General features: G+C 43.6%; 1 protein-coding gene across 1 annotated transcript; it reads left to right on the plus strand.

The window, feature by feature from the left end:
• The first annotated feature begins 604 nt into the window (after nt 1–604).
• Nucleotides 605–10955, plus strand: LOC127307897 (ABC transporter G family member 1). Its single transcript, XM_051338665.2, has 8 exons — nt 605–1199; nt 7257–7336; nt 7445–7909; nt 8196–8282; nt 8363–8491; nt 9288–9479; nt 9557–9643; nt 10114–10955. The coding sequence occupies exons 1-8, from the start codon at nt 776–778 to the stop codon at nt 10744–10746; spliced, it is 2097 nt and encodes a 698-aa protein (XP_051194625.1). The 5' UTR covers nt 605–775; the 3' UTR covers nt 10747–10955.
• The last annotated feature ends 1341 nt before the right edge of the window (nt 10956–12296 follow it).

Genomic DNA, 12296 nt, shown 5'->3' on the forward strand with positions numbered 1-12296 from the left:
CTAATTGCGCATGGTATGATGCTTCATGTGGTTATAGTCTGACGTGCTCGAGTCTTTTTTTACAAAATTTGAAAATGAAATTTTAAAGTTTCAAACAAATCTGACAAATAATTTAGATGTAGACAATGATGGGATCTACCAATCTGTAAAATTTAAGCTCGGGATATCTCATATTCTGGGTTGCAAAAAAATGACAAAATCTGATAGATTTTAAGATTTTGAAATCTAACACTGTTCACTAATATTGATATCAGAATTTGTCATTTTTGCACAGCTTCGAATATAAGGTAATTCCAGTCGAAATTTTCCAAGTTTGTAGATCACAGTATTATCTAGTATTATCTACATGTAGATTTAATTTCAAATTTTTTTGAACTTTAAAATATTATTTTCAATTTTTTCAAAAAACGAGCTACTCGAGCTACACTTGTGATTTCCGGATGTGCTTGAAGAACTTCTGATGCGCCGGCCAATCAATGACGAGACACGTCGGCCGAATTAATTGCCGCACAACTAATTTGGTGTCGTCTACCAGCTGAATGACCAGACTGCGAGCACACCAAACAACAGCTTCCACACACCATTACTAATTTTTTGCCCATCAAGAGAGCACGACTCCATAAAGCAAGTCTCGATGCAGGACAGGCCCAGATCGACGTGTTGCGTGCTCAGGCGCCATCCGGAAGGCTATTAATTCGCGCCCGACCATGTTGCCACAGCTCCAGTAGCAGTTGTCAGTAGCATCAATAAACAAGTTACACGTCGTGCGTGCGCCATGGCTGCCTCCTCGTCGCCGCTGCCCCAATGGGCGCCCACGCCGAGCCCCTCACGCCCGCTCTGGCGCTGGGGCGGCGGCACGCCTGACGCACGCAACGGCGCCGGCGAAGCAGGCGCGCGCTGGTCACTAGGTCGAATGTTCCCGTGGCAGCGTCGTCCGGCCGTGGCGGGGTTCGACGGCGTGGAGGTAGCGCCGACGAAGGCGCCTGCGCCGGCGCAAAGGGCGGGCACGGACGTCGTCGATGACCCCCGGGTGTTCCTGACGTGGGAGGACGTGTGCGTCACGGTGGCCGCCGGCGCCTACGGCGGCGAGCCGGTGAGCATCCTGCGGGGCATCAGCGGCCACGCGGGGCCGGGAGAGGTGCTCGCCATCATGGGGCCGTCGGGATGCGGCAAGACCACGCTCCTGGATACTCTCGCAGGTTCGCCTTCTAGCTCCATCGATCGTCACCATTCATGCGATGCAATGTTCTTCCTTCTTCTATGCCGTTTTCACCAAAACCATAAGGAGTATCTCTTAAGTCGATCACCGTTTGATCTGGAGACGATATTCCCCGCATAGGCCTGCTAAGCTAGATTAATTTTTTAAAATAATTACAACTAATTTAACCAGTTTTAACTACGAAGCAGCGCGTATAGTATGAATCACTTAGTACAAAAAAAATCTCCATCCTCGATCATGCATGCAGTGAAGTTATTCTGTGTTCTTTCTTTTGCTACGAATATACTCTGGGGGCTATACTGTCCAAATCGATACATCAAATCTTTTCCTTTGTATGAGAACATGTAGAATGCAAGATACCTAGGAGAAGTTCTTAGAGGAAAAAAAACAATTTTAGTTAAACATGGATGCTTATTTATACTATATAAAAATAAACGCGGATGCTTGATTTCTTTTTTTGGTAAGCACTCATCTAACCACCTTGCGTTGTAGATGTCCTTAGAGTATTAGAGCAACTCAAATAGTATAGCCGGTTGTTGGCTATAAGGAAGATGCCATGTCATCTATAGCCAATTTGTAGCCAACAAGTACAGATAGTTGGCTATAAGAATGTACTACTTTCTCAATAGATTGCCCACCTTTCATTAAAATAACTTGTCTACGAGCACGTGCTAGAGCTAGCTCTTGCATAAGAGCCCACTTACATTATCTCTTCTCTTCTCTCTCCTCCAACTAGACACAAATATATTATATTAGTCCTTGTAACCAGCTAACTAGGACTTATTGTACTTACTCTTAGTAGCTACTAGCTGGCACCAGGCAGTGAGGGCGGACGGCCAAGCTTGTCTAGCAAAGAAGACATGCAAGATTATATAGCGCACACTGCTAAACTGAGTTAAAGATGCTTTCGAGTACTATCAGCTAGGCAAAAATAGCTCATGCCCGCAATTAAGGGTGTGTTTGGTAGGTCGGTTCACTACAGATTGTCTTTCTCAACTGAGACATGCTCACCCTATACAAGTTGATCTCAGATTTTGCCATGTGTTTGGTGGATCGGGTGGGTTCAACCCTGCTGGGCTAAGAAGTTGTTTGGTGCTCAGCGATGGGTTCAACCATGCTGAGGTCCTACTTTTACACAAAGACCCCTAAAAACAAAACGGAAAAGCAATCGGGTCCCTGTATATAAAAAACAAAAGCAATCGGGTCCCCGGCCGGTTGTGGCGGCGCTGGCCCCTGGCCGTGGCTATGGCCGTTCCCGTAGCAGAGCTCGTCAGTGCCCTGGGGGTGGCGGAGCCCGTCCATGGCATGTGGGCGGCGGAGCCCGTCCGTGCACTGGGGGCGGCCGAGCCCGTCCGTGGCCTGTGCGCGGCGGAGCCCGTCCGTGGCTTTGCGCGGCGGAGCCCGTCCGTGCCCTGGGGGTGGTGGAGCCCGTCCGTGGCCTGTGCGCGGTGGAGCTTGGCCTGGGAACTCGAATTGCCTGGGAAACCGTCCGGGCGGCGGAGCTACCCGTGGCCTGTGCGCGGCGGAGCTGCCCGTGGCCTGTACGACGCCGGGCTCGAATCGCAGGGCTGGACGACGCCGGCGGGAGGGAGTCCGCAGGGCGGGACGGCGCCGGAGGGAGGGAGGCGGGCTAGAGGCTGACGGGAGAGGGAGAGAAGGAGAGGGGGAAAATGAGAGGAAGAAAAGGTGGGGGTGAGGGTCTGGGGGTGGCGCTGGTATCTGCACAGTGTTTTGCGGGGGCGAGTTGAGCCAGGCCGGGTTGTGAAGCTCGATCTCAGCTTCTCAACTCAGCCTGGCTGAGAGCCGTTTTTCGTATTGGTTGGGCACTGCTGAGATGGACCGAGCCAGGCTAACAAACAAGAAATAGCTAGTTGGGCTAGGCTGAGGTGAGAATATCTGAGGCCGGCCGGGCTACAAAACACACCCTAAGGAGCCGTATATATACGTGGTGCGTGCAGTGAGACAAAGCAATTGGCGATGCGAGTTTGCATAGATGTTGCATCACATTGCATATGGGCCGGAGTGGAGTTGGATATTTGAGTCCATGTGAAAGTAATTAAAAGAAAATCCTAACACAACTGTAAAGAGGGCAACATAGAGAGTACACTAGTAAAAGTACTGCTTCCGTTTCATATTAACTGTCACAGATTCATCGGATTAGTGGTACTGTTACGTGCAGTGCAACACAGTGCCATAATTAATTGGGTTATACCTTTGCCACAGAAAAGAATGTTCCCGTACAGCTACCAGTTTTCGTCAACACAAAAGCAGTAAATATTGCAATTGATAGTGGACGACGCTCCAACTACATTGCATTTATAGCATTAGCTACGGAGTATTCGATAGTACTAGTAAGACCTTAGGCACCAGAGTTGGCAGAAGTCCTATAGATCTCACTACAGGAATGGATGCATACGCCGACGGCCAGGTACCCTTGGCCTATGGCGTCGGTGTTTAGGTCGCTCGGCATAGACAATATTGCCGTCGGCGTAGCCCGGCTCTCGGCGTAGCGCGTTACGCCGACGGCAAAACCGTCGGCATACAAATTTTAAAAATTTGAATTTTCTTTTTTCTAAAAAAAAATTCAAAAAAAATTCGGAAAAAAAAATATTTTTTCTATATGCCGACAGCAAAGCCCTCGGCATAGAGTTTTAAAATTTTTAAAATTTTAAATTTTTTTACACCGTTTTTTTTTACTTATTTATCTTTCACCATACACTTTTAACTCTAAGTATACTTAATCTTAGGTCAAATTACAATCATGGTTAAATTTCTCAGTCGGTCACCCATCCTCACACTACTCCAACCTCAGCATGCTTAACTTCTTGGTTCCATTCGGATGAGCTTCCCTTAAAGAATTGACACCTTGCTGATAATAATGCCTATCAACTCTATTGACCCTTAATATAAGTAACAATTACTTAAGTAAACAACAATGAATATATAAGTAACAATTATTAATAATATTGAATTCAAAAAACAATAAAATGATTTTATTTTTTGGTTTTTTCTATTTAATATGGAATAATTAATATCTTTAAATCGAAAAATCGGAATTCCACAAATAATATGTCTAAATCGACCAGAAAAATGAGAGGAATCTAAATATAACATCCATATCATCATTTGAACCTAAAAATTAGAGGAATCCAAATATGACGTCCAGTTTGCAATCTAGCCAAAACGGCCCCCTCGGAAGATGCGAAATGGCCGTACCGAACGCGCTGGTGCACTGTTCGCCAACACGCTAAACAGAAAAAGTTTAGCACATAAAGTGATGTGCTGTAGACCTAAAAACATTTTTCGCGGAATTTATTGAGCGACGGAAATTGTACCCCTATTTTAAATTCGGTCAGTTTCCAGCGGATTCGGCGGGACACCGCAGGAAGCCGCAGAGATTCCCAAATAGCTAGCGTGCACATATGGCATGTGATATATGGTACGAAGGCGGTGTCCTACCACTACGCGGAGGTCTCGCGCAATATTAAAATGCGCCCCATGTAGCTGCTTCACAAAAAAAACCCGTTTTGGCACCCCGAAAATGAAAAAAACCATCTCACATGGGTCGGATTGGAAATCCGCTCCCGGGGCCTTGCTTCCCATCCCAGATACCACACACGTGCCAAATATGGCCTCGGTCCGAAAAACTATACGGTGTCACAGGCCGTTTCCTACTTATTTGTTCTAAAAGGCTTAGAACTCTGGACGTGATAGCTCTGTTTATGAAGGGTTTCCAAAATAATTGATGTATCATAATTCTAATTTTTGGAGTGGTTACTAGGACACATGAAAGGACGCCATGCGGCTCCAAGGGATTTTCTAACTTAGTTTAAATTGCCATCCGGCCAAAACGGCCCCACGGAGATGCGGTATGGCCGTACCGGGCGCGCTGGTGCACCCGTTCACCATCGCGCTAAACGAAAAAATTTAGCACATAAAGTGATGTGTCGGATTCCTAAAAACATTTTTCGCGGAATTTATTGAGCGACGGAAAGTGTACCCCTAGTTCAAATCCGGTCAGTTTCCAGCGGATTCGGCGGGACACCGCAGGAAGCCGTAGAGATTCCCAGATAGCTAGCGCGCACATATGGCATGTGATATGTGGTGCGAAGGCGGTGTCCTACTATTACGCGAAGATCTCGTGCAATAAAAAAATACGCCCCATGTAACTGCTTCACAAAAAAAAAACCGTTTTGGCACCTTGAAAATGAAAAACCATCGCCCATGGGTCGGATTGGAAATCCGCTTTTGTGGCCTTGCTTGCCATCCCAGGGACCACGCAAGTGCCAAATATGACCTCGTTCCGACAAACTATGCGGTGTCACGGGCCGTTTCCTACTCATTCCCCTAAAAGCCATAGAACTCCGGACTTGATAGCCCTGTTTGTGATGAGTTTTCCAAAATAACTGCCGTATCCCAATTTCGTATTTTGGAGTGGTTACTATGACACATAAAATGACGCCATGCGGCTCCGCGGAATTTTCTGACTTCGTTTAATTTGCCATCTGGCCAAAACGGGAACCCGATGACATATAAGAAAGTGTTTGAATTGTTACTATGTTAACATGATACTGTACATGATTCAAACATGCATGATTTTGACATAAATGGATAGAGGATGTTTTTCTGAACATTTTGATACCTTATACGTATTTTTCTGACATCATATGAATAAGTTATGATTTTTACAAAATTAGACAAATTTGAAAAATAGTCTACACCGAGGGTGTCGGCGTAGCCCTGTCTACGCCTAGGGCCAAGTATATGCCGAGGGCTGCCCTCGGCGTAGACTTCGCTACGCCGACGATAATGATACGCCGAGGGTCAGACTGCTGGCTGGCCGTGCCGGGCCATACGCCGACGGCCCCGACATTTGGCCGTCGGCGTATGCCACGGCCGTCGGCGTACGTCGCCATTCCTGTAGTGTCTATAGCACCCGATGATTAACTCATTCATTCATGTGTCCTGTCATTTGACCAACTTAAAAATCATTAGAAATTTCAAATGTTACATTTTAATGGTATAAATTTTATGTTATAATGTATAATTTCTATTATATAGGTTTAATTGACAATCTAGGCCGGGTACGTGCAAGACTAATAAACCTGACATGATGAAGTTGTAATACTCATGAATATGTGCTTTATTTCTCACTCAAAAGAACTAGTGTGGTTTGTACTACAGCAGTCAGCAGTCCATGTCAACATGACGTATTCTGCCATTATCTTTCTCGAGAAAATGGTCACACGAACCATAATTTCATTAAGTAACTGGAGTTCAACACCAAAACACACAGTCAGTAGTACGAAGCAGAGCCTCCGGGTACAAGCCACCCAGCAATACCAAACGCGGTCGACAAAAACTAAGAACTAGATCGAGCTTGAACTATCAGGTTACAAAATGACTTTTTTTTTATAGCACTTCGAAGGCTCATTGCTCATTATTACAAGGCATAAGAAAGCAAAAAAATGAACATAAACATCACACATCGCCAAGCCTCAAGGTGACGAGGCCCCAAAACAATTGCAGACCTCATGTGCCACCTTGACTAATTTCCTAGCCCCTGTTGCAAATTGCAATAGCCTTTGCAGACCGTCTCTCTGAAGTGTCACCTAGAATTCATAAGTGAAACAAGTAAAGCACAATATTTGTAGGATCTCCATGACAGAACATTGTGAAAACAAGATTATATTTATTTCTCTTTTACATACTGTCCAAAATAAAACAGCATTTCATAATATCAGCACATTTATAGTATCTATGAGGAAAGGCAGCAAACCATTTCTGATACGAATCATCGAAAAATTCAGGCTTTGAATGAATTGCCAGAGCTAGGCTGGAAACATTTCAAATATATTTAGCTAGAGGAATGTTGGTTTCATTTTTTAGGAAACACAAGGCTTCAACTAAGGAAGTTACACTATCAATTCACGCATAAAGAAGACGGCGATTAGTCATTTATCGGAAGACACACATGTCAAACATTGCAGATCATTATTGGGTTTTAACCATCGAAGTTAATTTCCTTGCCTCGCAGGAAGGTTAGGGCCTGGAGTTACTGAAACCGGGTTGATTCTGATCAATGGCCGCCAAGAGAAGCTTGCCTTTGGAACCTCGGTAAGATAACTTATCAGTTCCAACTTTAAAATGTCTTGACGTATAGAAGCACACTTCTCAGTTGTTGTATGATCCTGATTCTGTTGGGGACTGATCACTGAACTGAAGGCTTACGTGACCCAAGACAACGTGCTGATGTCCACGATGTCGGTGCGTGAGGCCGTCTATTACTCAGCGCAGCTGCAGCTGCCAGGGACGATGCCAGCGGCAGAGAAGCGCGCACACGCCGACGGTGTGATCCGGGAGATGGGGCTCGGGGACGCCATGGACACGCGCATCGGCGGGCGCATAACCAAAGGCATCAGCGGTGGGCAGCGAAAGCGGTTAACCATCTGCGTCGAGATGCTCACGCGCCCGCGGCTGCTCTTCCTCGACGAGCCCACCAGCGGGCTCGACAGCGCCGCCTCCTACCATGTCATGAGCCACATCACCAGAGTCGCGGCCAGGGAGGGCATGACTGTCGTCGCCGCCGTGCACCAGCCCAGTGGCGACGTCTTCGACCTCTTCCACAGCCTCTGTCTGCTTTCCCAAGGCAGGACCGTCTTCTTTGGAGCAGCATCAGAGGCCAACCAGGTGATTACATTGCATACGTGCCTCTCTCTTCTTGCAGCAACATCGAATCCACTTTGGTGCTAAACACCTAGTACAATTGAACTCCATGATTTCCCAGCAGAAAATGACAGCATTAATCAAGAAAATATACTGCCACGCGTGGGCACCCTAATCGTTGCCACACATTGAAGTTCAATTAAGATAACACACATTCCTGATTCATAGTTAATTTTGATCCAGCATCAGGACATGATATACATAAAATAAAATTGATTTTAAGAGTTCTTTTCGTATTCATTTCTTGTAGTTCTTTACTCAAAGTGGCTTCCCATGTCCACAACTGAGGAACCCGTCTGACCACTTCCTGAGAACAATCAACAAAGATTTTGACGAGGTAACTATTATTTTGTCATTTCCTTATATCTTTTGTCGAATTAAAAAATGTTTTCTTTAGCTATGTGATCCCATATGCAGGAAATTGTTGAAAGTTCCAAAGCTAGGAGAAAAACAGCAGCTGAAGCAATAGACATTCTGACAGATGCTTATCAGTCCCCTGCTTATTCAGAAAAAACAGCCAACCGAATAGCTGAGATGAAACAGATAGTAAGTTATTTACGAACTCATTTTCCTGAAGAGTAAAGACTTCATTATTTTGGCCCAGACAATGTGTGTGATTACAAAACCCACAAAAAATGTTAACTGCAAAATAATTATTAGAATTTTTTACTAAGTGAAATACTCCCAGTTCATGAAAAAGTGAAGTTCTCGACCTTGACCACTAGATTGAAATGCAGTATATGTACATATAATACCTAATAAATATATGGAAAATTTGCTACATGACACTGTTATTTTACGTCATTTGCTAAAACACACCGCCCGATTGCCAGGTACCATTACAATTTTGTGACACATTTGCCAAAACACACCACCTACCCAAAAAGGGAAAATCTTGCACTTTCTTCAAAAGCAGACATAGCAAGGTCATCCCAGCCAAAAGTGCAAAATTTTACCTTTTTGGATAGGTGGTGTGTTTTGTCAAATGTACCACAAAATTGAAATGGTACCTGGCAATGACATGATTGAACGGTGTGTTTTGGCAAACGCTAGAAAATAATGGTGTCTTATAGCAAATATAATACGATTCAAGTTTCGAATTTGAATATTTGGGAAAAATACCATTCAAAGTTTTCAGAGTTCAACTAAAGGTATATGCAAAACATCACTTTTATGTGAACTAGAGGGAGTAAGATATTAATTCAGCATTTGTACAACACCATGTCATTTTTTATTTCAGTGAACCTGTACCAAACTTCTCACCATGGAGTATATGGTGCTGAGTTAGCAATATTTACGCATTTAAGACCTAACCGCTATTGTAATATGTGCTACATTGTAGGGTGGAGCTCCATTTAGGAAGAGGGAACAAGCCAGCTTCTCAGCAAAGCTTTTTGTACTCACTAGAAGGTCATTTATAAATATGCACAGAGACATAGGATACTATTGGATGCGTTTGGGTATTTACCTAGGCATCGGTATTTGTCTTGGCACTATATTCTACCAAGTTGGCCACAGTTACAGTTCTATCCAGGTAAACAATAGCATGATTTATTAGGCAACGTAACATTTTATATACCACCAGAATTGATTTGTTGCCCTATTTTGCAGGCAAGATGTGAAGTAATAATGTATACGACCGCACTTCTTACTTTCATGGCAATTGGAGGATTCCCTTCTTTTGTAGAGGAAGTAAAGGTTGATTTCTCTCCCACCAGACTTAATATTTTCATGAGTATTTCTGTCCATACTGAAAAAAAAAGAGGTATACTGAAATTATTAGGTGGCATCAAGTAAAAACAAACAATATTACTTGTGGTTATCCATGAATTCTTCATCATTTATTTTCCTGACTAAAGTAGTTAACAATATTGCTGAGAGACAGATGGCTTACTTATCATAGATACTAGTAAACTGCATGATCATTCATAGATGTCAGCAATCAAGAACTGGATAGTGCTATACTGTAATCTTGTCTGGAAAAAGTATCTTGTTGGAGAAAATGTGCAATTTTAGATTTGACAGTGTACCAAATTGTTTGACTTCGATATAAAATAATACTTTCTCAGGCGACTTGGAAATAGAAGGTCTGCGCAGATACATATATTTTTTCCTCATGGTCGATGACTAACTGAAGAGTTGGTTGCACATATTTTTCTACTTTGCAGGTATTCAGAAGGGAGAGGCTGAGCGGCCATTACGGCGTGGCGGAGTTTGTCATCTCAAACACACTATCAGCCACTCCATATCTTGCAGTCATCACCGTGATCCCAGGCGCAATGTTGTACTACCTGACAGGGCTAACCAAAGGGGCTGACCACTTTGTCTACTTCGTCATCAACCTGTGCATGTGCACATTGCTAGTTGAGAGCATGATGATGATTATCGCCGTCATCGTCCCGGACTTTCTGATGGGGATCATCATTGGGGCTGGAGTGCAAGGGGTGATGATGCTCAACGGTGGCTTCTTCCGCCTCCCCAACGAGCTCCCAAAGCCAGTGTGGAAGTACCCTTGCTACTACATCTCATTCCACAAGTACGCGGTGCAGGGGTTTTACAAGAACGAGTTCATCGGGCAGTCGTTCCCGAGTGACCAGCTTATTGAGAAAAATGTTACCATCAGTGGCATTCAAGTGCTCCAGGAGAAGCTGCAGGTGGAGATGGGGTACTCCAAATGGGTCAACATTGCCATCCTTTGTGGAATGATGGTGGTGTATAGGATGATGTTCTTTGCTATTGTCAAGATCGCGGAGGAAGTCAGGACAAAACGAAGGGGAATGAAATGGAAATGGTGTAAATAGATGTCAGCTGTTTTCACTTTTTTTCTTGTCACGTACAAAACTGCCATTGGCTATACAAACACGGCATGGTATACGGTTTGTTTGGACTGGAGCTTTCTGACAAAGCAGTCGTAGCTGGTAAGACCTAAGAAGCAGGTGAAGCTGGATAACCCGGTGGTACAATGTATTGTTGTTTTTTTTTAAAAAAATGGAAATTATATTCCACTAAATGATGTTGCTGGCAACACTAGTAGAAAAAAAGGTCTTCCATCCCAACCCATTAGTCCCCAAATACTTTGACCCGGGACTAATGGGTCTTTAGTCCCGGTTCTGCTGGTGAACCGAGACTAATGCTCCGGGCAACCGGGACTAAAGGGCTACGGTGGGCTGCGGCCAGGGCCACAACCGGGACTAAAGGGTCCCGGTTGGTGTCCCCAACCGGGATTGAAGGTTTTTTCCTGATTTTTGGCTCCCCACGCACCTCCACCCCCCCTCCCCTACTGGATCGCCTTTTTTAGCACTGTAAAATAGAAAATAAAATGATAGAAAATTCAAAAAAAAATGTTTTCAGATTCTTGTATGTTATGCAACCTAGTATTAGGGAAAATTAACAAATTTGAATTTTCAATTTTTTTGCAAAAAAGTTTTGAAAAATGGTAAAACCGCAATAACTTTTGCATACGACGTCGAAAAAAAGCAGGAAGATTTTATTTTTTGCTATAAATTACGGTATATATTTTTTATTTTTTTAAAACCTAAAATTAATAATTGCATCCTGCATAAAGATTACTATCATTTTTACCCAATTTTTAGATTTTCAAATTTTTAGGTTTTAGGTTTGGCAAAAAAAAAATTAATTAATAAAATTAAAAATAATACAAATTAAAAATAATACAAATTAAAAAGTTAATGCTTATTTATTTATTCAAGATTATTATTACATCATTACTTTTGTTTATTAAAAGAATTATTTGAAATTCAAACAATAAAGAAATGTGACATCAACATGTTAATAGGATTGATATGATACTACTATCACATACATGCGCGCGAAGCACTTGGATGCGGAACGGGATGGAACTCAGAAGTTAAGCGTGCTAGTGCTAGGGTAGTGGGAGGATGGGTGACCGAGCGGGAAGTTTGACCACGAGTATGTAATTTGACTAGAGATAAGTGTAGTTAGAGATAGAGACTAAACTATGCAAATAACTGAAATAGTAGAAATTCTGAAAAAATAGAAAAAAAAAGAGGGAGTGAAAAATAATTAGAAACCCAAATGAATTTAAAAAAATTAACTCGAAATAGTCTTTAGTCCCGGTTCGTGTTACAAACCGGGACTAAAGGTCCTTCTCCCCGGCGCATGCCAGCCGCCCATGTGGCGGGGCCTTTAGTCCCGGTTCGTAAGCAACCGGGACTAAAGGGGAGGGGGGGCTTTAGTCGCGCATAATTAGTCCCGGTTGCGCAACCGGGATTAATGGTCCTTGCGAACCGGGACTAAAGCCCCTTTTTCTACTAGTGCGAGCAAACTGATTACAAAGTCAGGAGCAGCGTCCATCCAGCTAGATGAGGGA

The sequence above is a fragment of the Lolium perenne genome, chromosome 6 (genome assembly GCF_019359855.2).
Source record: "Lolium perenne isolate Kyuss_39 chromosome 6, Kyuss_2.0, whole genome shotgun sequence".
Taxonomy (NCBI): domain Eukaryota; kingdom Viridiplantae; phylum Streptophyta; class Magnoliopsida; order Poales; family Poaceae; genus Lolium; species Lolium perenne.

What these genes read in the sequence shown, in the direction of transcription:
- LOC127307897 (XM_051338665.2), top strand. Translation starts at nt 776, where the DNA reads ATGGCTGCCTCCTCGTCGCCGCTGCCCCAATGGGCGCCCACGCCGAGC. An exon ending in AGCTTGCCTTTGGAACCTCG is followed by an intron (nt 7,337 to 7,444) that starts GTAAGATAACTT and finishes ACTGAACTGAAG; the next exon opens with GCTTACGTGACCCAAGACAA. An exon ending in ACAGTTACAGTTCTATCCAG is followed by an intron (nt 9,480 to 9,556) that starts GTAAACAATAGC and finishes CCTATTTTGCAG; the next exon opens with GCAAGATGTGAAGTAATAAT.